At 40.3% G+C, this 27,906-nt stretch overlaps 1 protein-coding gene across 3 annotated transcripts in view; it reads right to left on the reverse strand.

Moving 5' to 3' along the window:
- Window positions 1-27,906, reverse strand: part of sh3kbp1 (SH3-domain kinase binding protein 1) — a 67,396-nt gene that overhangs the window by 4,118 nt on the left and 35,372 nt on the right. The window contains exons 4-18 of one of the 3 annotated variants that reach the window (XM_036125087.1): window positions 27,327-27,433; window positions 24,126-24,270; window positions 23,964-24,040; window positions 22,098-22,181; window positions 11,352-11,421; window positions 7,890-7,984; window positions 7,715-7,810; window positions 7,584-7,635; window positions 7,430-7,501; window positions 4,300-4,435; window positions 4,137-4,207; window positions 3,932-4,038; window positions 2,019-2,129; window positions 188-399; window positions 39-102 (exon numbers count right to left, since the gene is read on the reverse strand). In XM_036125087.1, coding sequence (XP_035980980.1) covers window positions 39-102; window positions 188-399; window positions 2,019-2,129; window positions 3,932-4,038; window positions 4,137-4,207; window positions 4,300-4,435; window positions 7,430-7,501; window positions 7,584-7,635; window positions 7,715-7,810; window positions 7,890-7,984; window positions 11,352-11,421; window positions 22,098-22,181; window positions 23,964-24,040; window positions 24,126-24,270; window positions 27,327-27,433 — 1,499 coding nt within the window. The remainder of the gene's footprint in view (window positions 1-38; window positions 103-187; window positions 400-2,018; window positions 2,130-3,931; window positions 4,039-4,136; window positions 4,208-4,299; window positions 4,436-7,429; window positions 7,502-7,583; window positions 7,636-7,714; window positions 7,811-7,889; window positions 7,985-11,351; window positions 11,422-22,097; window positions 22,182-23,963; window positions 24,041-24,125; window positions 24,271-27,326; window positions 27,434-27,906) is intronic. The other 2 variants (XM_036125088.1, XM_036125089.1) reach the window with 2 other exon arrangements.

Below are 27,906 nucleotides of genomic sequence, written 5' to 3' on the forward strand. Positions count from 1 at the left end.
TCCTAGGTGCAGTTAAGTTTAGTCGCTTAGAGTCTCACCTGTAAACTAATACGTATCTTCTTCTCCTCATCCAGCGCATTGGCCAGTTGCTTCATCTCCTGCCTGAAACACATCACATCAGTTCGTGTTCATTCACGTGCATAAAAAGAAATCGACAAAATAAACAGAGGTCCACAAGCAGGGTTACCTATGCTGGATCTTCAACACGTCTATGGAGGCTCTCAAGTCTCTCAGTTGGTTCCTGAGTTCCTCCAGCGTTGGTGGCGGCGTCAGCGGCGAGTGCCTGACCTCCGGGGACGGGGTCAGCCCCGAGGAGGAGGACGGGGAGATGGAGCGATGGCCGGAGTTGGGTGGGGGCAGGATAGAGGGTTTGGGCAGCGGGACTTTACCGTCAGATATCTAAAACAGATCAGTGATGGTAAATGAGCAGCTTGTTAATGTTGTTTTCCAACACATAGCATCAGAGCTTTTCATTCCAGTTGTTATAATTAGATAAAAATTGTAATTTTTGTAGTTTACATGTATGATTTAGCTTTTTTCTTTCTCTGTTTCACAATTCTGAAGTGCAAATCAAAGGAAAGGATGATTAAAAATGGTGAAGAAATACAACATACAGTGCAGGCATAACATTACATGTACACATCCCAGACATGATTCTTGTATTAACTTTAATCTTTGACTGTTTACTCTTTTATTTGAATCATTCTTTTCCAGGTAGGACTTCTCTGATGCGTTGGAAACAAGAACTAGGAGCACAAATTTAAATATATTTAGAATTGTATCTAATCCACAAAGGGCCAAAATACATATAGGCTCAAATATATGTGCACACGTCCACTAATATTTGCTATAATACTCTTATTATATGCTTTATATGTGAGAAAGAAAAATTTAAATTCAACTCTGAATTTAACAAGGAGCCATAAAGTTGATCGCTAATTTAAACAGGTTGGTTTACATTTTAAATATAGCTGAAGTTATTGCCATTTCAGAGGCTTAGCCTGTTTTATTCAACTTTGTCAAAGTTTTAATCATCTGATCCAAACTGTCACCCTCTGATTATGGTGTTGAGGAGCAACCAAAGAGCCACCAAGGCTCAGGCACAGAAAAACAGATAAAAAACCAGCCTTAGCTGTCCACAGCGCAGCCACTTTTATGTCGAGGAGCCACAGGGACAAGCCAGACGTCTTCAAAGAGAACAGACCTCGGCAGAATTAGCATCATCAGACACTCATTATTGTCACGTTTTACTTTGATCCCTTCAGGTCTCCCGTTAACTCATATCCCTAAAAAAAAAAAACCACCCATTCCATCTGTGACTATATTTATGTTTCTTCAGCAACACTGCTTTTTTTTACCATACTCTATGTCTGTTGTTTTATATTGCACGTGCCTGGACTGGGTGGGACGACAAGAGGACGGTTTGGAGGAATCATAGTGAGGCTTTCAAGCTTGAGAACACCATACGGTGTATCAAGCACGGAAGTGGGGGCATTATACTGCGGAGATGTTTCGATGCTAGTGGTTCTGGCACAGGTGGATAAAATAGTCCAACAGTTGGACAATGATCCCCAAGAAGTCAGAACTGATTAAGGGTTGGATCAAGCAGGTTGAGGATAAGCTTCTAGAAGGTCCTAAGGACAGATATTATTATATACTAAAATATATTTGAGCCTGCATGTTTAATTTGGAATAATGAGTGGATCAGAGATACCAAACCATTTATCCCTGTCATGGGTGCGTGTAAACCTTTCACCAGCACTTTATAATTCATGATGTTATGTTTTTCTTCTGCTTTTACGACTGAAAGGTTTTTAATCAGTTGAAAAAGCTCCGGATATCCATTAAGCAAGACTGTGAAGCATTCAAGCCTTTTAGTGAAATGTCCGCTAAAGTTCTGACCAGTTTTTAAATGTGTTGGTTAATAATTGATATAAAATACCACAGATCACATAAAGGAAAAGTTAATAGTTTGGCACCATCTGCTGGCCAAAAGTGAGGAGGTGCTGTGATCGTACAGGGAGGATAGGGACTCCTCTCTTGACGGAGACGGGCTCCTGGTCGTCCTTCCGTCTGTCCTTCCTGTCCTCCACCACCGGAGAGTCCAGCTCCAAACCGGACAGAGAAGACTACGAAGGAGAGAAAATGATATGATCTGAAAATCTACAGGTGAAAATCAATATTCCAACAAGAATGTTTTTCTGATTTATACGAACAGGTATTATAAAAATTGCCATACATGTTTAAACTAAAACAGGACATCTGGAGTAGGAGGATGTATCCAAACAGCTCCTTCTCACCAGCCCCAGCCCATGAGATGTCAAAAAAAAAAAACTTTATAAGGGGTAAACACTGATCCATTATCTCTTTTTTATATACAGTATGTTTCAGACTGTTATTGCAAAATATTCAATCAAAACTAGTGTTGCACCGATGCCATTTTTTGACCCCGATACCGATACCCGATACCTGGCTGTGCAGTATCGGCCGATACCATACCATACCGATACCATTACTTTGAAATTTATGTGTGTGTGTATATATGAAGAACAGCATACTACTTGGATGTAAAATAATTGCTATCATGGCTTTGTCAAGCTGCTACCTTATTAAAGCAGGAAAAAAGACTAAAACAAAGTGAATCCAGTAGAACTAGTAAGTGTCAGGAGAGAGAAGGCTGCGTTCAAGTGACATACAAACATGAAAATGGTATCTGTGACCTATTTGTTGGTACTCGCCGATACCGATACCACCATTTTAGTGCTGGATCGGGGACGCGGACGATACTGGTATCGGTATTGGTGCAACTCTAATCAAAACTGAAACCTCTGGATGCAAAACACAGAACACACCATCCGCATAGGCAAACATGGTGGTAGCAGTATCATGCTGTGGGAGATCATTGCCAAATTTCTCCTGGATTGATGGAGGAAGTAGTTGGAGAATGTCTTTGGGTTTTGTTTAAAGGCATACTATGCAACATTTTTCAGTTAATTAATGTGTTCCATACCATTTTGGATGATTAAATGAGTCATTTCAGGTTGAACAAAGGTTTTCTCGACCGCCCTGGTGGTCTATGGGGGAAATACCGCACTTGCAATTGCAAGAGCCCTCGGCCCGCACACACAGGCTCAGAAGTCTCGTGCAAGACCGCGAGAGTCGGTCTTTCTTTACGGCGAGAACTCCATGTGTTTTTGCCCTGCCATTCACTATATGCACGCGCAAAAGCAACAACAAAGAACCGCGTGTTAACCTCCAATAAACATGCAAGCATGTCGAGTTTTATTATTATTATTATTTTTTTTATGTTGGCGAGACGCGGCGGCTAGGCGAGGCGGCCGCGGTAGCGTCTCGCCAACATAAAATAATAATAATAATAATAATAAAACTGGCGAGGCAAGATAACGCTGCATGAAGCTTGATGTTCATACTTTCACTGTGTTAGTTATTGTTTGTACTGCCGTTTTTTCCACTTTTCGTTGCGTTCGCCTGTCTGCTAAGCTCAAAACAACCGCGCCTGGCTTGACGGAGAAACCAGAACAGCTGAACATCTTTATGACAGTGCACTTTTACTTTCGCCCTCTGGGGGGAGCCTCGCTGGAAAATCAACCCCGGTTGCATAGTATACCTTTAAATGTCACGGCTGACAAGCTGAACTACAACATGACATCACTTCTGTTCCTTGAAAGCTTTGGTAAAAATAGTTTGAAGGCACTATATGACTGCAGAGCAACGTGCTAAACTAAAACTGAATACAGATTTATTGCTGATAAAAAGGCGACTGAGGCAAATGATTCTAGCTCTGATGTTTTGGGTTTTTTTTAGTTCATAAACATGTTTCATAGCCTGCGCCGACTACCTCACCTGAAACCCACAGGCTGTGGTCTTAGAGAGGAGTAAAATTGTGGCAGTACGTTTCCTGAACACTCACAGGTGTGAAGATCTGAGAGCGAGGCCGGCGGTCCGTGACTCTCGGCCGCGACGCCGTCGGGTGGCTCAGCTTCTCTGACGAAGGGACGACCGCGTCCAGGTCGAGATCTGAACACAGAAACGGACAAGACGGGTCGGTCAGGTTCAGGAGTAGGTGGGAGAGAGAGTCGGAGGCAGGAGTCCATGGTCCAGCCAGTCAGACTCACCGGTGCCATGTGACCTGTCAGGGGCAGAATCTGGGGTCGAAGCCCCACCCTCAGACTTGGGGCTTTCACACCTGAGCAGGTAAACCAAACAACATTAGGCTCCAGAAGGTCCGGGGTAATTTCTGGTTCTGGTACTTCTGCGCGTGTGTGTGTGTGTACTGACGCTAACGGGGGAGGCCTCTCTGGACGCCTTGGAGGATGGGAGGAAGAGGAGGAGCTTGACTTTGGGGGGATGGGTTTCTTGGGAAGGTGCGATGGGAGGGAGGGCTTAGGGATTTCTCCGACCTTCATCTCTTCACCTACACACACACACACACACACGAGACATTATAGCTCTAAAGAAAAAAACAGTCATCATCAGGAGAGGAAATCGTAAATACTGCAACAACGAGCTCCCATTGACCTTTGAAGGTGAATAAGAACAGAGTGAAAAGGTAAAAAGATGGCCGACACTGCAGAAGCAAAAGCCAAAACAGCAACAGAGGATAGAGAGGATTAGAAGCAGGGAACAAGGCGGGAGTATAAGATGTTCTGAGATGTTATCAGTTCAAAGACAAACCAAGAGATATCTTCTAATTCAGCTTAGAGAGCTGATCCCACTGGTGCATCCTTCATCGGCATTTCCCGTTATATCCAGTATTAGGGTGACCAGATGTCCCGATTTGTTCAACATTGTACCGCTTTTTTCACTCTCTGAAACATTGCCCCGCATTTGGCTGGGTCAGATTCAGAAAAGTCAAAAAAACTATTCCACATGCACTTCTCTGAAACAGAGAACTAAGAGCTGCAGTCGCCATCTGTGAGATCTGCATCGGCTGTTGGTTGATATGCAGCAGCGTGGCGCCTCATGAGGAGCTGCCCACCAGGAACGCTCGTAAAATAAAACGTCAAGGATTTAGACGCACGCAGGTTATTTTTAGGAAACTACGTCGACCTGCAGCTACACCATAAGAGAAAGGTGATTGTCACAGAGCTCTTTGTGAAGTTTGCCAAAGTTATTTTTTTAATTTTTACACAAAGTGGAGCGCGATGTGAAGCAACACTGTAGAAGCGAGTCGCACAATAAACGCAGCAGAAAAAGCCTCCCGTCGATCTATGGACTCATTTTTACTCCAACACAAAAACGCCTGGCAGACAGACAAAGTACAGCAGCTTTAAGCAAAGGTTTAATAAAATTTTTCTAATTAATATGTGTCAATCTCTAAAAGCAGGTTAAGTTTTTTTTCTAATAAACTTGGAACAATTTTATTACACTTCTTTAAAGTGCCATCCCATCCATCCATCCATCGACTTTTTGTACCCTCTTTTCCGGGGGGGGCGGTGACCAGAGGTTGATGGGCGAGATGCGGGGACGCGGGGTAAAACCTGGACAGTTGCCAGTCATCGGGCTAAAACGTAACATTTTTATTAAACTTAAAAAAGTTAAATAATGCTTTTTATAACCTTGTGAGTTGTGATACATTTGGTTATTTGACATCTGGTCTCCCTACACAGTAGCAGCACCCCCACTGGTCGGTTGCTATGATGTTTCTGCATCAGTTTCAGCCGTGCTGTGAAGGATTTTCTGTTTTTATCATGTTATCTGCAGCAGGAGATGATCCATTCAGAAGGGTTTTCTGTGCAGAGCCTTGTTAACTGAGCACTAAGCGCGCCCATCCTATTCTAATCTGCCGCAGTACTTATTGAGGAAACCACAGGAAGTGCTGTTAGGAGTCAAGCAAAAAAAAAAAAAGGAAACAATCCAGTTATATAAACCCTGAAGTTGCTTTTTTTTATGTCTTACGTTACATATTTTGTAAAATAATATTATAAACACAGTAAACTGCTGTTTGTTCATTTTCCTTTCTCCTCCTCACCTCCTCCCTGATTACAATGCTGGAGTTTTAACTTTGAAAACCTGAAAGGTTTATTTTGCATTGCAAAAATTAATTAATACTAATTGAACAATAATATTAATTAATTAATATTATTGTTATTTCTAGTTTAAAATGAAAAGAATGCCGTTTTGGATTTAAATCACTGATACCTGTAAGAGGTTAGAAATAAAATGGTCAAATCATAATTGTTTTTTGTAAGTTAATATCAATAATGGTGTTAGATGGGCAGATGATAAATAAATAAAAATCATGATAAATCATAACAGACTTTGTTATATCGGTAAATATCGTATTGTCATTCAAACAAATCGATATAACATCATATAATGACAAAGCTGGTGAATTACACCCCTACAATTTACGTCACAACAAAACAAGAGCCCAGTTGTTGACTTTACAAGTGGATAATAAATGAAAGACTTACAAAAAGGTTACTTCTGTTTTATCCTTCGTGAAGATGTACCTTTTCTATCCATTCTAAAGCTAATTTCTACCGACAAAGCAACTCAGAGTTGCACTGTGCAGTAAAAGCTAACGATTTTATGGTTTTTCTAATGGTTTTAAAACCATTATGATTTAGACTTAAGACCTAAATTATGTATAACATATACTAGAACTTATATATAACATAAGATAAAACTTTTGCAGCTTCTGAAATTGATGTTTTTCAGCTCCGGGGTATGACTCAAACGCTCTTTTTTTTATTGTTTATTAAAGGTACACCTTGCTATGACGATCCATCCAGTCAATAATCTAACAAATTAAAATTAAACAGTTATCAAGTTTCAAAAGCAGCTTTTTTGCAGGTTTGGGAGGATGTCTTTGGGTAATTCTCTTTTGAAAGAATCTTTTGCTTACTTGCTTTATGGGATTTGTAGTTTTGTCACAGCGTAGAATTCCTTAGTCAGAACGACAAACTATGTAACAGATGAATACCGGCAGTTCAACTGCAAAAAATAAACAAACCTAAAATAAAATGAATAAAATCTATGGATATAGTGATTTCCTATTATATTTATGACTAAATGTAATTTAAGACCTTGTATGGAAAACGTGGGTGCATTTAATCCCATCTATTATGCCAGCACCATTGTGGTGAGAAGTGGATGCATCTGTCTTGCACCAGCAGACGATACCAGTGTTTTAAATGCATCAAACCACAGAGCCTGCAGCTTCCTGTTGCATGTAGACAGATGCTGATTAGCTTTCTCAATCAAAGTTCTGTCACTCAGCACACAAAGGCAGGGGAAACAAGTGTAAAGGGAAATTACAGCTCTTAAAGACGTATGGGTTTGATTAGTCTCAGTTTAAAAAAAGAGATTGTAAGATGGGTCAGTTGGAAATCTGCCAGCTCGACAGAGCAGTAGAAAGCTGCAAAGTGAAGTCAAAGCGGACCAAAGCGGACCGGGTTTTTACCTCGATCCTGGTCTCTCTGTGGCAGATGCTCAGGCCGCTCAGGAGGAGCCTTCTTCCCTTCCGATTTTTTCTCTACAGATTAAAGTTCATAGTTTTCTGTTGTTTTAACTGAAGAATCAACAGGTACGTTAAAAAGCAAAGCGGAGCCATTTACCTGTGGTATGTTTAGCCGATGGGATGCTGGGCGGTGGGGGTTTCTTTGGTCTCTGGGAACACAGAAATAAATGTGTAAGTTCTGAGATGAGCATTTTTCACTGTTTTTATTTCCAAAGATGTTACAATCACCTCTTTCTCAACTTCAACCAGTTTAACGAAGTTATCTGGGAACACGCCTTGCCTTCCGCCGATCTCCCCCATCCACCAGCCTGCGTCGGCACAGTCCTGTAGAAGGAAACGGTTTGAATTTACGATATCAACCATATTTATCGGGCACAACTACAAACACAAAAACCGCTCTCGCCTTTGTGAGAATGTTGATGATATCCCCCTCCTTCAGCGTCAGCTCGTCTTCATTTTGTGCTTCATACGGGAAAAGGACCTTACACTGCTCCCGCACTGGCAACCAACGAAAGCAAGCACAAATATGTCAATGACTGATGCATAAAATGTTATGGAATCATATTAGAAATCTAAGTAACAAAGCCATCAGAGATTCAAGTCTGTTTTTTAATTTGAAGATAAAAATGATGGAGAACTATTCATGGATGTTTCCCTTAGTGTGCCTCAAGTATTTACACATCTTGAACATTTTAGTCACAGTTGAACAACGGACTTGAAGTTGTTTTATTTGAATTTCTTCTGAGAAAAGAACATAAACTCCCAAATATGAGGAATATATTAGGAACAAAAGTGTGCCTGTAGAGCATCTGTGAACATATTTCTTTATTTAGATCTGGACTTTGACTGGGCCACTCTTAAACATGAATATGCCTTACATTGCAGCTCTGGTTGTCTGTAAAGTGCTTTCTGGCTGGAGATTGAACCCCAAGTCGTTTGCAGACTAACAAGTCAAGTTTATTTGTATGGCACATTTCAGCAGCAAGGCAGTTCAAAGTGCTTTACATCACGAAAACATAAAAACATTTGTAGACCAGTAGCAAATATTCAATCTTATGAAGTGAAAACATCAATACACACCAAAAATATCATTGCCACGGGGCGCTGCCATACATCAGCATCTGGTGGCGCTGACGTATGGCAGCCTCGCTTCTCTATAAAGAGTTCACCACTGTCAGGGTGTGAATGTGTGTGTAAACACATTCACAAGTATTTCTGTGCTTCCACACACCTAAACTTAAATAAATAGATGATTAACAGGAATCTGGAGCCCTAGAAGGCCTCTGAGGAGCTCACGCAGTCATTTGATCCAGGTGTCATCGAGCAGAGTCAGATCTAAAACATCCCAGACAGTGGGTCCTGAGGACCAGATTTGGGTCTAGCTTTCCGACTTGCTACGTAGCTCCCATTTACATCTATGTACTGGTAAAACTGTATGCTCTTATAAATGTTTGTAAAAAACAGATCTAGATCCAGTTTTTGTAGTATATGATTTATTTATTTTTTGGTGGGTTCAGGTCCTGGTTGTGTGGGCTCTCCTGTGGGGGTCGGGGGGTCGGTTTGGTCCGGGAAGAGTTGGGGTGTCGGTTCCGGTTTGTGGTTGGTTCTCAGGTTTCGCCGCTTGTCTCTAGCCGTGGGTCCCGCACAGTTTTGTGGCTTTGGGTGGATTTTGGAGAACAGGGTGCCTTTTGCAGTCAGCGGGGGAGCTGCTCCCTGGGAAGGGGCATTTTGCTCCCCAATCCTTCCCTCCACATCCCCGGACGCCTCCCTCTTTTATTGTACAACTTAGACACTTTCATTTATAAAATTTTGATGACACGCGGCGTGAGGGGGACTTGTCTCCCTCTAACTTCAAACGTAAAACTGCACATGGTCCTCCATATGGTGAGATGCTGAGGGCTCTGGGTGGGTTTTGTGTTGGATTATGGGCTGCCCCCCACCCCATCTCCTGGGGCATCGTTGGTCTTCCCTAAGTGTGGAGCCCATGCCCCCCCATCAGCCTCCCGCTGGTGCGTTGGTGGTTCTCTGTGTACAGGTCTGGGTGCTTGGGGGTGTGTTGGCTCACTCCTGGTGGCTGCTTCATGGAGTCTGGACCCCCTGGCTCTGTCGGGGCTCTGCTGGGAGTGGTGTGCCCCTGTGCCTCGGGTCTCTGGGTCCATGGCTGGATCCGCTCCGGCATAACTGGCTGCTGGCGGAGCCCGCAGGCTCATCGCTGGGGCTCCGGCACTGTGCCTAATAGGAGTTTTCCTGGGGCTCTCCTCTGCTCCTCTCTGACGGGGGGGCAGCTATCCCTGTATTGGTCCCTCTTGGGCCCCTTTGCTCTGGGGGCCCTTTTGGGTGTCTGGGGTTTTAGTTCCCCTGGCGTCTGCCACGTCGCTCTGAGGTACGGGTCTTGGTGCTTGGATTCAGATACTTATACTATTATTATCTTTAGGTTTCACTTTATACATCTTGTATTTAATAATACTACATAGTGATGTTATGAAGGTGTTGGTTGTTTGTACCTGTAATACTTTATCGGTTAGTTTTGCTGTTCTTTCTATATCTCTTTTTGCACGTGTAGAAGCAGACTCCGAGGATGTCATCTTGCTCTTTCCTTTTCCTCTCCTCTATTTTTGTCACATTTTCTCCCTTTATTTCCATTTTATCTTCATTTCTTTCTCTTTTCCTTTCCATTTCTGTGTCTATTGAATTTTAAATAATCCCAAAACAATATCCGATGCAAAAGTTTTTTACAACAAATAAATCAAGCAGGGCACTATAGCGAAAGCAGTAAGTCTCCACTTGTGAAAGTAAATCTGTTGGGGTAAGACAACAATTCTGAGTGCTACACTGTCAGACAGGACACGTAAAAAAATGAAGGTGTAGTAACAGTTTTACATTTTACTATCCAAACACGTTTACAAAGCTGCAAGTTGCATTAAATATATTCTGGTGATTATTAGACGTAAAGAAAAAAACTGCTAAGGCTTCAAAGACTTAGATAAACACCATCAATCAGACCAGTTGATCACATAAAGGAGCAACTAAACTCTAGCCAATAGAAAAATCATTTAAACAAAGTATAAAAAGATAGAATAAAATGAAACTCCAAACAATGACTGCAGAGTTTTTAATACACATAATTATTTGTCGAACGAAAACGGGATTAAATGCTTGGGCATAAAATGTTACGTAAAATTTTGCTCCATTTTGCACTGAATAATTCTATTGCTTTTCTACGTTATGCCTTTAAAAAAAGAAAATATTATTACCACACATTCAAACTGCCTTTGAGAAGTCTGAATGTGTGGGAAAGTCTTTCTGCTTTCTCTTACGGTGCAGCTCGTCACTTTAAAAAGAACTAAAAAGGAAGAACTAAACACCTCTATAAATACTATATTGCACAATACAACCACCTGGTTATACTTTTCTCTAGGTTTCATATTTCTATTGAAAGCTGTTAGATTTCAGCAAAGTGTTTATGTTAATAAAACACAAAAATAACTACAAAAGCACAACACAAAAAGGTTTACTGAAATAATCCGCTTGAGACAGATTTCTATATCTGGCTTTGAGGTGATTTGTATTCAGCTCCCTAAGTTAGGAACATATTAACACTCTGTTCCTGTTTTTTTTATTTTTTACTTTACTAATACAATAGTTTATTTTCCAGTCTGAAAATCTAGGGTGCCGGTCCTTTCAACAAGCAAAAGGCCAACAACATTAGCGGGGATGATTATAAGAAACAATAGTCGATCAGAATGAAAGGAAACCCGCACTACAAAGAGAGGAAGCGATAAAGAAATGTGTTCGCTAAAATGATTCCATACACGGCAAGTTTAAGACGTCTTGGAGAATTTTTGCCTCAACAGGAACCTCTCACCTTTAGCTTTGGCGTCAGGTTCAGTCTTCATGCTTTCGGCTGCTACGCTCCCACTTTTGCCCTCGTTGACCTGAGAAACAGAGACAGATGACAGGAAAGCGTTAGTTTAAGACGAACTCAGAACACAGCACCGGCACCAGCAGACTGAGGTGGGTTGACACTTCCTGTGCTCGCTGCAGTATCACCCTGTCTGCAGAATGTGTTGTTAGTGTTGTGGTGCAAGTTTAGGCAGCTGTGACTTGGCAGAAAAGCAGTAATGAGGCGGTATCAGACCTTCCAGACTCTCGTTTGTTTGCTTTTACTTCCTCTGTATGATTTGATCCTATTCTATTTGTTTTTAGTAACTTTGAGATGTATTTCCACATCCAACTATCAACTAACAGTCTTCCACTAATCCTAAATCAGGCCGCAGGGCCTACGGGCCCAGGAGAGAAACCCAGACATCCTACATCTGCCTTTTAAAAAGTCAGCTGTAATTTAAATAATTTTGAAGCATATTGTCAGTTTATTGCGTAACGAAAGGCTGATTACATACAACAACACCCATAATATTTTTGCTAGACTTTACATGACAAAATTTAGTTTTAGTACAGAATTATTAAATTTAATATAAGTATTGTATGATAAACATAAATAAATATAATAAACATAAATATTAATTAAAAAAATACAACATTTTGCAATGTTATTTGACTCAGAAAAAGATAACGTTGCTCTTTTAGGAAGTTTGGAGCAATTTGCAAAAACATATGGACCTTGGGATAAGCGTTGAGTCAGACTTTACGATTGAAAATCATGTCAAATCTGGTTTGCTGCTGTTTCTACCATCTGCAAAACATTTTCAAACTTAGCTCCATTGTCTCTCGTCCTGAGTTGGAAACTTTAATTTGTGCTTTTGTTTCGTCTTGCCAGGATTTCTGCAATGCGCTTTACACCGTCTTACCAAAACCTCCATAGAGCGGGTGCAGTCTGTACAAAATGCTGCTGCTAGACTCCTGACTAGATCTTCAAAATTTAGTCATGTGACTCCACTGCTAACGCAGCTTCATTGTCTCCCATTTTATTATCGAGTGAATAAAGATCCTAATTTTAACCGGGAGAACACTGCATGGACATACACCAGCGTACATCTCTGAACTATTACATCCCATAACCTCTATTAGAGCCACTTAGGTCCTGTGATCAAGACCTGCTGATTGTCCCCCATAGAAAACTCAAAACTAAAGACTCAAAGACGCTCTTCCTCGATCTCTGCGATCAGTAGACTTGGTGGTTTCTCTTATAGCACAACTAAAAAAAGCATCTTTTTAAATCTGCCTCTGTCTTGTGCATGTTGACCTCTTGTTTGTGAAGTGCTCTGTGATTTATATTTTGAAAGATGCTATATAAAGAACAATTTTTACTGACTAGCAATAAAATAAATTTAAAGGGCACAAAACCATGTCTGACACAACAGACGTTTAAGAAAGTCGCTTGTTATTTCAGTTTTGTCATTTTTACTAGTTCAAAAAGACAGTTTTAGGTACAGGGCTATGAAAAGATAGTACTGCTCTTTGTATTACCAAAAGTATCTTATAGAAAACCATAGAATTAGTGTTTATTTAATATACAAGGATAATGTTGTTGTTAGCATGATAAATGTAAATATTTAACGTTTTACAGCTTGCAAATGGTTAACGGCAATATTACTTCTGTCACATATTCTACCTTTTGCTGTTAAGCCTCAGTTAAGATTGTAATTATTTGGCTAGAAAAAGACAGAATTACTTTTTTATATTAAAAAAAACGATTAAATATCACATATTAAGAGGTGCGTCATCTCTAGTAAGGAATCTCAGACTTAGAAAAACAAGAGAACAAAGCTTGTGTCAGCATTAATGTCACGGCTAACCTATGAATGGCCACAGTTGTGACCAGAAACCTTTAAACACCGCCCAACAGATCCTTTCTTCCTTCCTATGGCTGCACAGATAAACCTGTTAGATGCATTTCACTTCTGTGGACCTTGAGTTAATACCTTTGGTCCGCCAACTTTATCAGTGCTGCTTTCAAAGCTGTAATGTAACGTCCGGCAAGTTGCTTTCTGCAATTCCTAGAAAAGCAGAAGTTAGGATGACTTCTTTTGCCTCGTCTGCAACTGTCCTCCACGTTTGCAGATCTTAAATGCGACTTACAAAAAGATCCTTCACACTTAAAGCACACCTCCGCCCACCTCAACCTTTAGTATGAAAGAGCTTAAATCTATAAGCATCAAAACACAAATGCAGTTACTGTGCGAAGCTTCTCTCATAAACTCTTATTCATCCTATGAATAGACGCGGCACAGAAACCCGGCGGCCGACGCGGCGATGCGAGAGTCTACCGTTAAAGCGGCCGTTGTTTCCCAGCTGGAGTGGATCCCTCGCTGGTGTTTGTGGAACCAGGGTGGCTCTTCCCCAGGAAAACACACACATTCACAGCACGCAGTCTGTCCGGGCACACACACGGCTCTGTTCGGCTCGACCTCTCCCGTCAACACTTCCTCCCTCCCTCCCTCCCTCCCTCTCTGCATCCCTCCCTTCCTCATTCCCTCCCTAATGAGACGCATGTGGAGGTGCGAGCTCTGAGGCATCGCTGCAGCGGGGAGGGGAGTGAGTATCGCATACTGATAGGAGTCAAAAAAAAAAAACACCCAGGATCAATGTGGGAGACTTTCCAAGGCCAGGGGTGACAAGTGGAAAGGCCCAGTTAAACGTTCACATTTTCACCTGTGAACTATTTCACTGTTTTCAGTGGTTGGTAGGCCTGTCTGTGCTTTTATTCTGAAAAAAAGAACTAAAGTGTTGTTAAATCTATTTAAAAAAAAGTATTTCTGTGAGTTATTAACTTTATTTTTTTTATTCTAGTTGTCTTTGATAATTAGTAGGGTTTTTTTTGCTAAAATAATTTAGGAATTTACAGTAATCATAAGAAGAAAAACAAGAAATAAATTAATGTCAAGGTCAAGAATATAAGATTAGGTATATAGAGATAAAGTATGTCATAAATGATGAAGAAAAGATGACTATATGTAGATAAGAGATTAAAAAAAAAGCTTTTTTGGACAGTGGTTTAAGCTGGTCTGTGCAAAGTCGCGGCACTGTGCCCGACATAGCAGAAACCCGGTTCATACCGCGGATGTTTCTGCAGAGGTCAGGCTTCAGACGGATGGACTGCCGCGATCTCGACCTGTCTGCTGTCTGCCACGCCTTCCTGCGCTGCTGCAGTCAGAACCACAGCAAACACCTGTTTCTGGGTCTTTACAAACTCTCCGCAGACAGCTGGCCAGCGCCGGATTATCTAAAGTCTTTCAAAGTAGGTGTCCAGCGTTCCTTTTTACCTGTTTACCACACCAAGATCTTGTTCTCATTTTTTGGATTTCACTCCCTTACCTGCCCTTTTCCTGGATTTGTCCCACGACCAATGAGCCCTTGCCTAGCCCCTGGATTTGTCCCTTTTCTCTGCTCAGCCGTGACCCAAGCCTGTCCCCCTGGACTCGGGTCTAGTCTCGGCCATCCTGTCTGACGCCTCTGCTCATATTTAATAAACCTTCTAAACTTAACACTGTGTTTTACTTGAATTTCGGGTCTCCTGTCTGGGTCCAGCATTACATGCTAAAATCTAACAGCTTTCAATACAAATATGGAACCTAGAGAAAAGTATTACCAGGTGGTTGTATTGTGCAATATAGTATTTATAGAGGTGTTTAGTTCTTCCTTTTTAGTTCTTTTTAAAATGACGAGCTGCACCATAAGGGAAAGCAGAAAGACCTTTCCACACATTCAGACTTATCAAAGGCAGTTTGAATGTGTGGTAATAATATTTTCTTTTTTTAAAGGCATAAATTAGAAAAGCAATAGAATTATTCAGTGAAAAAAGGAGCAATATCTGGACCCTGAAAGAAGTGTGGAAATGTTCCTTTTCATACCACTGCTGTCATTATAATACATTAATGTAACCCAGCTTCATATTGTGGGGCTCAGGGATAGTGCCAGTGTCAGTATTTTCCTCTGGCCTTGTACATGCTGTTGTCTGCTGGTAAAAAAAATAAAAAGCAGGCTTATTGTGTCAGGTTTTGTACCTGAGCTTCCTACAGTCTGATGTTTGGGATAGGAGGGGTCACCTTGCTGTCCTGGCAGTGGGACGGCGGTTTCGCAGCCAATCACTGTCCCTGCAGCCTGAACGATATACGCTGCAGATTGTGTTCGTCCTTGGCGGTGGTAGCAGATAGCGATAGGAGGAGCTGGCAGCAGAGTTAAAGTAGGACACTGTTCTCAGCAGGGGGAACATCTTTTGTTGCTGCTGCAGCAGGAAGGACGTCCTGCATTTTGCTTTCTTGATGCGAGATTCCTGTAACGCGTCCGTGTCTTAGTTCCCACGACGCAGAAGCGCCGGGAGAACAGACTCTTGAAGGCAATGACGTAATGATGGGCTGGTGTACAAGTATCTGCATTGATCTTAAGTACAAAAAAAGCAGCAGCCTGCCCCAATCATTCTTAAACCTTAAAATATCCGTAAACAGTATTTTATAGGACAGAAAAAGGATGTCCCTCATTCACAGTAGTGAACAGACTAACCTCTGACTTGACCATTGACCTACAGGAACTGCAGGTCAATATTTCGGCTCCATATTTCTATTGAAAGTTGTTAGATTTCGGCAAAGTGTTTATGTTAATAAAATACAAAAAAAAAACTACAAAAGCACAACACAAAAAGTTTTACTGAAATGACTTGCTTGAGACAGATTTCTATATCTGGCTTTGAGGTGGTTTGTATTCAGCACCCTAAGTTAGGAACATATTAACACTCTGTTCCTGTTTTTTTTTTTTTTTTTTTTTTTTTACTTTACTAATACAATAGTTTATTTTCCAGTCTGAAAATCTAGGGTGCCGGTCCTTTCAACAAGCAAAAGGCCAACAACATTAGCGGGGATGATTTTCTCCTGGTGCCTTCAAAATGTCCCGGCGGAACCACAGGTCTAGTCGAAACATTTCCTGTTCCAGGGTCCTCAAAATGTGAGAAGCACGTGGGCTTGATGAACTGCTGCTCTCAAAGGGTGAGCGCGGGTAAATTTAGTGTCAAACAAATTCCTTTATGTCGAACTTTAAATTTCTAAGTAAATAAAGTTATAACGCTTTGATCCCATCGATAATTTTCAGTGTTAATGGTTGAATGAGAACCTGCAAATTTGTTAGTTAATCGAATGATTATGTATTTTATAACAATAGCAACACGAAAAAACACTATAGGAACTCACTGATCACTGATCCAAACCTGTTCCAAGAGAGCTGAACTAAAAGTGTGTGGACCCGATTAAAACACTCTTTTTAGTTCTGTTGTGGTGGTTTTGTCATCTTGCCTCAAAGCCGAACTCTAGCAGTCTCACAAACATACAAGAATCCATCTTACACCGCTCCCGTTTCACCCGTTTGTGATCGAACCATAAACGGTTCGGGCCAATCACGTTGCAGTATTGTGGTTTAAGGAGGGACATATAGCTGTGATGAAAGCAAGAGCTGCCAAGCCCACAGCCGAACCAACATAAACATGACAGCGCCGGTGGACGCACAAGTAGCTGCTGCTTTCACATCTGTTTTTTTAAGAATCCGCAATTTCATCTTTGAAAGAAGAACAGGAGGAAGTGCCTTGACTGTGTCCGAATACTCTACAACAATGAAGAATTTCAAAGTGTACTTAGTTTTTAATAAAGTTTTTTTCAACTTGGCTTCATCTTTATGTAATAAATAAGGACAGAGTGGGATCTTTTGTGTGTGTGTGTGTTTTATTGGGGTTCAATTAAAATGATTTCAGAATCTGTTACAGGATATTGAATTTTTGTAAACCCTAGAATTAAACTTTTAACTTTATGTTCTCTCTATTTTTTCTCTCCATAGCAGCTATATCTGGCCTGGTGTTCTATTTAACTGTGACCCCATCCTGGAGGACATCCTGAGCTCCTGCTGTTTAACAACTTCATGTTCCCCACTATGGATGATGCATTTGGCCCTTTCTCTCAGTGGTTAACCCTGTCTCTCTCCTAGACATAACTCCTGGCTGACCTTTTACTGCGACCAACTGTATGTGCTCCCTTTCATCCTCTAGACTTGAAAACTGGCTCAGAGCGTATCGTCTCACGTGTGTTTCTCTCCTAGATGAAGCCGCTAAGGAGCTACTTCTGTCATTAACCTTTTAGTTTTCTCTCTCATAGAAAGAACTCCTAGATCAGTGCTTCTGTGCTCTTTTCTGTCTTTGCTCTGTCTTCTCAAACCCCAGGCGATCGTGGCAGATGGCCGTTCACACTGAGCCTGGTTTTTCTTTCTTTTTGTCCTTCCTGTTAGGCTCCTGTCTACTTTCTGCATTCTGCGTCACCTTTTTCTGCTCAGCCGTAATCACCTCTTGCTCCGTATCTGCAAGCTGCAGTCACGCTTATTTCACACACCTGTTTCCTGCTCTTCACAAGTCTGCTGCAGACTGCAGGACGATGCCAGATTGTTGAAAGACTTTGCCAGTAGATGTCTAGCCTTCTCACGCCTGATTGCTTGTAAGTTTTTCCCTGCCTTATGTTGCCCTTGTCAAACTTCTACCCAACCCAAAGAGCCTTGCAGAACTCTCGGATGTCCCTGCCGATCTCTGATCCCCTGTGCATGCAGCGTGTCCATGATACCAATCTCAGGGACACGCTGGTCTCAGCAAATCTAATGCTGCCCTCAGCATAGCCAGCGCTCCACTTATCCAAGCCCGAGCCAACAGAGCCGTCACTGCAGGCTGCAATGCTTCCCGCTGATGTCCCCATGAGAATAAGGAACCACATTACAGAACCAAGAGCCCTGTCTGCATTCTGAGAATGTTAGTGGTTTGTTATCCTTTGGCCCAGCTGCAGCCAATAACCTGTCCTCTTCCTTCTCAGTAGTTCCTGTCAGAGTGGTACATGCCTCCTACCAGTTAACTAAAGTTATTAAATCTCACTCCTGGTGTGTTATATTTTTCAGGTCCCCCAATCAGGTCATTGCACTGTTGAAGGGAGTTTTCCTCCCCACTCCCCACTGACTTGCAGGGATTGCTGCAAGTCAATGACTGCACTCTTGCAGGAGGAGTGAATCCTGCAAGTCAATGACTCGATGCAATCTGCGGGCATCTTAGATAACAAAAAACACATTTTAGCTGATCTGTCTGTATGATTTAATAGAATTGAATTAGTAAAGTGCCTCAATGTGAATTGTGTTGTAAATAGATAGACTGAACTGAATTAAAGGGATTACTTTCTTGTAAGTCAATGGCTTGAGCTTGCATCACAAAGAGAAGAACTGTATATGAAAATACAAAGCAGATGTTTAATAGACAGATTTGTGAGAGAACATATGTATCACCACACATGGTTTCCATAAATGTAGCGAATACCATTACTTTCCACTTTTATCCCACATTATACTTACGAGTTTTAGGGCTTTTTAAAACGGTTCCGTATGAATATGTTTCCAGGTGTGACTTCCCCTGACTGTAACCTCAGCTGATTTGCTATCGGTTTCACTTTGAGACGCAACAAACAAATATCTGACACCAGAAAGCACACTGACGAGTAACTTCACAAATTGAATAGCGTATCTAGTTATATTTATACAGCTCTTTCAATTCAGTTGTCTTCAGGCTTGTGTCTCACAACAGTTACTGTATATCCATGTCAATGACATAAATCTACTGGGATGTGAGGACTTATGAACTGTACGTATGACCAAATTAATAACTTTTTTTTATATTATAAAGTGTTTAGAGACGGCATGTGTCCTTAGTGCTATATACATACACTCAGTTGAATTGAGCACAAGCCAGTCCAGAGAGTGGCTGAAAACAGTTGAACTAAAGCATCAATACAAAACACAATATTCACCCAAGACAAAACGAGTGACAAAGTCTCCAGTTGAAATATGAGTAAGGGGGAAATGACTCCGTACGTCTGAGGGTGGTACTTAACAAACCACTCCTATGGAGCCATGTTTGCCTGTAATTCCCCCCAGTGATGAATGATGCCTTGTTGACAGAAGTTGTAACTTCTGCTCCACTCCTGACCACCATTGTTACACTGATGTGCACCAGGGATGCATCAACAGGTTCCTTTCCAGCAACCGTGTCTCTAGAAGAGCCGTCTTTCCATAGGTCATGCAGTGACTCTGCAAAGGTAACTTTTTTCCCCATAATCAGGCTACATTTTATTTATGGTTTAGATACAATATCGTCCTTCTGACAAAAAAAAAAACTCCATCTACAGTTATTTTCCCCTTAACAACCTGTTGTTTGGTCATGCAACACATTACCAATGATGGTTGAAAGGGAACCTAAAATACTGATATATATAATCAGAGTGTAGCTACTGTCAAATATCCTCATTCATTTGGCTCAGACACTGAGGAAAAAAAGTCCCAGCTACAGCTCATTATCATTGCTAACTTTCCACGTAGATAATTTCAATAGAGCAGGTATTGGTTTAATGGGATCTGTAAATGTTTTCTACTGAAAGAGGATAAATTAAAAAGTCAAAGAGAGCAAACAACAGAGCCTGCTCGAGTTGTCTGTCCTAGCAATAGCTTGAACTGTTTTGTGTCTTTTCCACATGTTTGGTTTGTTCCTTCTCTTAAATCCAAGATCCCAATTTCACAATCCTTGGGACGAGATGTCTTTCCAACCTTGAGAGACTGTTTTTGGTAGGTGAGGAGAAATTGGCCCTCTTTATCTGTTTATTTACATGGAGTTCAACCACATTTCCCGCATAGTTGGTCTTCATAGCAAGAGTGCTCGCTCCATCCTTATTCTGTGTTGCATAACACCAGTCATGCATCAATTTCACATATTCCAGTTAAGAAATGGCATTTTTTTTGTCTAAAAAAAGATTGATTCATCTTCCATATATAGTACTCACTTCCTGTTTTTAAGAAAGACGTGGCTAACCAGTCTTTTTAGTTGTGCTTTTTAGATTATTTACCTGCCTTGACCAACAATGGAAAGGTTGATTATGATGTATTTTGGTCCATATTTTAAACACTTATGGGTTTTATGGCATTTGAATGTGACATTTACTCTTTAAGGGGAGCAGCTAAATCTCAACCATCAGGCTGAGCTGACCTTTCAGCTGAGTTGCACAAAGTTACCGCAGCGCCAAGAGACTCAGCCAGATGGAGACGCTCCCCCACCTCACATCACCTCCTCCGTCGCCTCATTAGGGTGAAGAAATACTCGTCTCACTGTAAAGTAACACACCAGCCGCCCACTCAGCGGGACAGGCGCACAGACATCCTTCAGACACATCTGAACCACAGGAAGCTCTGATGACCAGTACTAGCTTCTGGGGACCAGTCTTTTCCTTTTAAAAAGCTGACTTCATTCATGGGTTTTCTTCTTGTACGCTTCTTGCTGACTTAGACGTAATGGTTTCTCTCTTTTTTTGTGTGTGGCATGTTTTCTATTTTAAATTGAACTAGAGAAGAAGAAGAAGGACAAAAGTTTAATAAGACTTTTGGGCTTTTTAAGTTTGTTTTTTGGTCGCGTAAATATCCAAGTTTACAAATAATAAATGCTTGTTTAACCCAAACTGTAACTATATAACTTTTTATCTGTGATGTGAAATTTGGACGAGCAAGCTGGTAAAAAGCACGAAAATCTAAGCCAATCTGTTTTATTAGAAGTGAAAACATGAGTTTTTGTGACCAAGAATCATGTCGGGTTTCACATTTACAGGCAAAAGATAATTGCATAGTGATATAAAATTGCAATCAACTCATAAAATGTTTATCTTCCTGAATATACTACTTCAAATAAATTACATTAACGTTAAATAAAATTGTTTTAAAAAAAAACTATTTTTTTTACGTTTGCTTTTATCCTAGCTTGTAAATTTTTTACTATCTTCCTTCCAGAAATGCTGTCTGTGCAGAACGGAAAAGTTGCTTATTCAGTGTGTGCTCTTCTTTCATTTTCATCCTAAATCAAACATATTTACACAACCTTCCAAGGACAAGAAATGTGATACTGCCATGCCAACTTCTCAGCTCTCTAACGCTGATCATTCTTAAGAAGGAAAAAAAGCAAGGTACAATAAAGGCAGACATGGTGCGAAACACATAAAAAAAAAGGTGAGGAAAGAACGGGAGAAGGAGGAGAAGAGGCAGAAAAAGCCGAAGCCTACCGTCGGTTCTGGTTCGGTTAAAGTCGGAGCTTTGCTGCATCAGTGCAAAGGCAGCAGGAGAACATGTGAATATGTAGAGCAGAGTAAAAAGCTGTATTATTTCCCCTCCTCTCGCTCGCGCTCTCTTTCGCCCCAAGTCTGCTCTGCAGAGCTCTCACTTCTGCTTTGCTTCTGAAATCCCTGCAGGGTGTGTGTGTGTGTGTGTGTGTGTGTGTGTGTGTGTGTGTGTGTGTGTGTGTGTGTGTGTGTGTGTGTGTGTGTGTGTTAGTTAACTTAAAACCACTTCCTGTGCTGTGAAACTGTGACAGAGAACAGGGAGGCGCTAAATGTAAGACTCCCCTACATTGAGTTATCAAAAATATGTAAAACATATTAGAAGAGACATATTCATGTTTTTTTAAAATAGCTTCGGTTGTTAAACAGAAACATTCTATAGCCTTTGTTCAACATGAAAGCTCACAACGTCCGGTGATGACGTGGCTTAAGGAAACGACGGTGAGTCAATGGGATATCCTCTGATGGGAGAGGAAGAAATAACGTTGCGTGCGACTTACCTTCTCTGAGTCTAGATCAATGGAGCGTGGTCTGAGCTTAATGGGCTGGTCTTTGAAGATGTTACCGAAGCCAACCCCCTGGATCTGGAAGGAAGTTTAAAGAAGTCGACTCAATTGTGCTTTTAGAAAAGCAACAAATATATGAAGTTAATGATAAAAATGTTCAATGAAAAAGACAAATTAGGGGGCTGCTGAAGGCAACTGGACATACTGTTTATTTTTAGGGGTAAAAACACATTAAAGTTTGTAGCTGTGTTATGGTGAAATGTGAAAAAGTTCGAGAGGTACGAACATTTTGCAACGCATTGTGTGCTTGGCTTTGGATTTCTTCTTTTTGACCTGAGTCTGAGTTTCATGACTGAGACCCCAGTCAGTCCATATATATGTAAGTATGAGTGTTGGGAACCCTCAAGGGTGTGTGCTCAGCCCACTGCTGCGCTTACAAACAAAACCTGATCAATGAATTTGAGGATAATACAACGATACTGAATCAGGGTACAGAGATAAATGCCTAAAAGCTAGAGGGCCGGTGCTACACTGCAAAAAGGGAACTAAAAGAAAGCAGAATTTTCTTAAAATGAGTGTATTTGCCCTTGATTTGAGTAGGTAAGTAAGATAATCTGCCAATGGAATATGATTTTTGCACTTAAAATAGGAAGAACTCATCTCTATCATCTTATTTCAAGTGCAGTATATACAATTCTCTTATTTTAGGGGTACACACACTCACTCCATTGGTAGATAATCTTGTTAACCTGCTCAAATCAAGGACAAATACACTCCTTTCAGGAAAATTTGACCTACTTTTAGTTCCCTCTTTGCAGCAACCTGATGTACCACCAGAACAAAATGAAGGAGATAATGATCCAGTTTCAGATGTCACGACCTGAGCTTAAACCTCTAAGCATCAGCAACCATACGTCGAAGAGAGATTTCTGCTGACCGTCCCTGGACGAGGAACATCACTTGGATCACAAAACTGGCTGGACAGAGAAAAGCACTTTATACCAGCATCCTCACAACACTCTGATGCACTGCATCCCGGTGATGCTCTAGCTCCAATACGGCGGACAAGAGGGCCCAGCAGACGATAGTCAGAGGAGCTAAATGGATGAGTAGAGTATCCTTACCTTCGTCTAGCCTTTATTTCAGGGCCGGACTCTGAACATTGCCGGAGACTCTCCTTAAAGTTCAGTTGTCTAAACTGCAGCATCAAAAGCAGATCCACCAGCCTTCTGCTTCGTGCACTTCTCATTATTCCACTTCTATTATACACTATGTCCATTTGTGTTTTCTATATATAAGTGTTTTCAACTATCCTTTTATTTAGTGATTTTTCTGGTATGGATCACAGAAAACTGTCTCATTTTGTTGCTGACTGTTTAGAATGTGATATAAATTCACTATAGCTTTATGACCTATAATCCCTCCAAAGAAAAACACAACATTTTTTTTAAAGCAATTGGTCACCCCCTACAAATCTTTGAATCCAGGTGTTTTGTCACTCCCACAGGTGTATAATTCACATTAGCTCAAGAACAATGTATAGAGAGATTCATGCAATGGCTTTCTGTAGCCGAGCAGCTGTGTCCAAAACCGTAAAGGTTATAGCTACAACTTTTTTTTAATCAAAACAGTAAAAAAATAAATAAAAAAATAATACAGCCACAGAAGGTCTAGCGTGGTGCAGAATAAAAGTATTAATTTTACAGAAAAAAAATACTTAATACTTATATATATATATATATATATATATATATATATATATATATATATATATATATATATATATATATATATATATATAGCTAGTGTATAAATAATTCTTTAATAAATTTTGACCTGCTAAAATACGGGACTGTTTACCTTCTTAGGTTGGACTTCTGACCCAGATTCTGACCGACTGTCTCCTCCATCACTCTCACTGCCGGGGCTGTCTTTACCTGAACACATGCAGACAAACACAGCCATTTATACTCTAAGTTCCGTGTTAAAAGCGCCCCGGGCTGCATGTTTTCTGAGACTCACTAGTGCGGCTGCAGCGGCCCTCCTCCAGTGAGCTGGGAGCTTCCAGGGAGGCGGCGTCCAAATCAGCCAGGATCTCTTTGGTGAAATTGGAGGGAAACATTCCAATCTTCCCATTAAGAACCCCTTCCCACCATCCCTCCTCCACCTAAACGCAAGACGAAGAGAAACCGAGAGAATCAAGTCTGAGACATTCAAACCTAATCAGAAACTTTGGCATCAAGTCGCTAAACTGCTTTAAGGTTCACGTTTTTTACTTCCATCGATAAGGAGGACCACATAGACGTCAAGATGTGTTACCATAATGACATTGTTGCTGCAACGATAGCAATGACCAACAACACTTCCTAATATTAAGGCATGCAAATAGTTCTTTGCATCTACAATGACTCAATAGATAAATAAATAAATGTAAAAAAGTAATACAAAAATTAAATATAAATACTGACTATAATAATGCAAATATTATGAATAAAAACATTAGACATTATTACATTTCATTCCCCAAAAAGACAAATTTTCGCGTGAAAACATCAGATAGTCCCTTTAAAGACATGTACCATGGCAATAAGGACAGTGTTCAGTTTAAGTTAGGTATGATAGATTATAGACATATATTTTGTTCCTATTTTGTCCAGGAAATCAAATTCTAATAAATGAACATCTCATCCTTTATATCTGCAAATTAAAAATCGACTCCTGTGGAAAATTTTATTACCTGACCTGACAACCAAAGAATTTTCTGAGTTGAAACATGTGAGTTTTATTTATTTGGTTTACTTAAGCTTCGATTTTGCTTATTTCCACTGTAAAAAAAAAAAAAAAATTAAAAAATTAAAAATTAAAACAATACCCCAGGGGGTAAAAAAAAAAGAAGATGAGGACATCTAGTGGCCATGGCAAGAATTACATGGAAACAAACTTTCTACAGCAGGACATTTATAATCCAGAGAGCAATTTATTCCATCATTCTTAATAAAACACAATGTGTCTAGACCAGTAAAACAAACATGAACCTTTGAAAAAAAAAGCAAGCTTATCAGGTGTAATGAACAACTACTGTATAAATTGTTTCATAGTTAAAAGAGACATATACAAAGTCCACTTTTTTAGACCTTAGATACATTTTGATGTGGACTTGAAAGTCTCTAGGAGCCGGCACGTAATTATACTTAAGCTTGCAGGGCTTCAGACCCGGATCTCATGAAAGATTTAGATGTACACGTCTATAAAAAAAGATGCATTAAGCTCCCATTTGACCTTACAGATTTAATGTTTATTTAATTTTTTAAATTTATTTTCTATTTATTTGTACAGGCTGAAGTTAGCGTTAAAACCTAAATGCTGCATCAGAACAGGCAAATTATAAGTTACAGCTGATCATTTATTTACCCAGCAAGACAAGAGGTGGAGGTTTAGTCTAATGAGCATCATCAGGGTCCTCATTAGCGGGACTTGATAGAAACCAGTAGGAATGTCTCTGGGAGCTCCTGGCTGGATTTGCATCATGATGTTAAAAATATCCGGCCCTTAGTTCAGTGAAAATTAAAGCGTTTATTCCTAAAGTAGCTTCACACATTAAAAGGTCCTCCAGATCAGCACATTGCTCCAGCCGGTCCGATTCTACGTGTAGACAGAAAAAAAGTGTTGCTCCATAAACCGGGAAGATATGATTCATCTACTGGTGCCAGTGAGACGTGGTGGTAAGCGTCCCTCTTCTCTCCCTCCTTCCTCTTCTCTGCCTTAACTTAGTAGAAGTTTATTGCTCATGTTTTGCATTCTTGCGAAACAATAAATACTCAGTTCCGATTCTTTTAGTCTAAAAAAATATTTGCAGTTTTATTATTATGAATGGATTACATTGTTTTGAGTTTTATGAGGTAAACATTTAAATTTATTCTGTCCGGGTGTTGCGTAGATGTCTTTAAATTGTGTTTGGGTCATATTTTTCAATAATTTTATATTATTTAATCATTTCTCTGTTACAATTTTTGACAGTGTTTGCTGTGGAGCTACTAAACAAGGTCATGAACTTTTGACTAACTAGTTTCACGACTAACCACTCAAAAGCATTATATACCACCTTTTAAATTAAAGAACTAAAACATTCAAATCTAAATTGAACCTTTATAACAAAGGAAAAATGTTAAACCTTTACAAGAAGGCATAAACAAAAACTTTTTCTTGAATACAACCTTTCAGATTTCCAGAAAAAGAAGAAAGAACAGCTTGTATGGTTAATGCTGTTCTATTATAGAAATGCTATGTAAATATTAGCATTGAAAAACCCCGCTGAGAAAAAAAATAATAGAACATGCCGTTTTCACATTTTAGATGTAAAAATATGTTTAATATTCTTTAGGAGATGCCTGTGTAAATTCTCAGTTATCCGGGACATCCCAGCAGGGAACAGGCTTAAATCGGAGGCAACCGCACTTTGGTTTAGTTCTTTCTGAAGACGTTTCGACACCTTTCCAGGAGTCTTTGTCATTTCTTTAGTTTTGCCCGAGGTTAAAAAGAGCCACAGAGGAGGAGCTAAAGAGCCACATGTGGCCACAGGTCCTCAACTTTACGTACAATTATAGTTACAGTAAATTACTCATTCCACAGACAGATTTACATGACAAATTATTGTCATTCAGCCAAGAACTTTGTCTCTGATAGGATATGAGACATGTATCGCTCAACAGATTAAGCATTGTAAATAAAAGCAGAAACATTTTATTTAAAAAAAAACCCAACATGACAGAAATTATTCAAAGCACTTCAAAAACCAACGTAAAAACCTTTAGTCACATTACAGAAATAAAACCCTTTTTGCATGTTTCTTCCGGTGTTTTGATGATTCATCTTTGGTGATGAGTCTTTATTTATTTCTCCTCGTATACAGAGCCCTCTATAGGGCCATTTGAAGAGAAACAGATGCTCTGTTTGCTCCATCAGTCTCAATTAATATCAGTCTAATCTGATCAAAGCACACGGTTCCGGTTAAAGTCTCTGCAGAGTTCAGAAAACTCCTAATTGTGTTTGATTACGTCGTTTGCTGCAGTTGAGTTTTCACAAGGATTTTTTTCTTTTACTTTGAAATACTCTAAAGTATGATTTACAAAGTCCTTGGTGAGGTTAACATTTACTTGAAGGCGTTATCTGGCCTCTCTTTTGATTTGTTGCTTAAATCGTTAAAAAGAAAGAAATTAGTCTCACCTCTGTGATGATCTCGATGACATCTCCTACTTTCAGCTCCAGCTCGTCTTCATGCTGAGGCGCATAGCTGAAGGAAGCTTTACATCTCCGTTTACGGATCTGCTCTCCTGCATTGCACACAACGATAAACAAAGAAATAATGAAATAAAACCTCAGTTTAAAGGTCTCGTTTTCAGATTTTGGCACGCTCTCTCCGACTACCCTGTCTAAATATAATTGACCTCAACACATTTCCTCTTAGCCTCGCGGTTGTTTGCACACCCTTTAGCCTCGTTTTCACTCTTGACTCATTTCACATCAACTGGGGCGAGTAGACATGACCCTGCAGTTTCTGCACTTCTCCACATGGTGTCACTGTTGTTCGTCTTTCAGTTAGTGTGACGGCCAGAGCTATGCCATATCTGCAGGAGTGTTTATATCGCCATGTATGTTATCAGCTTATTGAATGTGTTTCAGGGTCTTGAGGCTATACTTCAAGGCTTGGTTTTTATAGCTTTTAATGAGTCCATGGTTTATCAGTGAAAATATAAATAAAACTACTACAACGCTAACTCACCTTAAAGGTACCGCTGCTGTTAAT

Source organism: Fundulus heteroclitus, chromosome 21 (genome assembly GCF_011125445.2).
Source record: "Fundulus heteroclitus isolate FHET01 chromosome 21, MU-UCD_Fhet_4.1, whole genome shotgun sequence".
Classification (NCBI taxonomy): Eukaryota; Metazoa; Chordata; class Actinopteri; order Cyprinodontiformes; family Fundulidae; genus Fundulus; species Fundulus heteroclitus.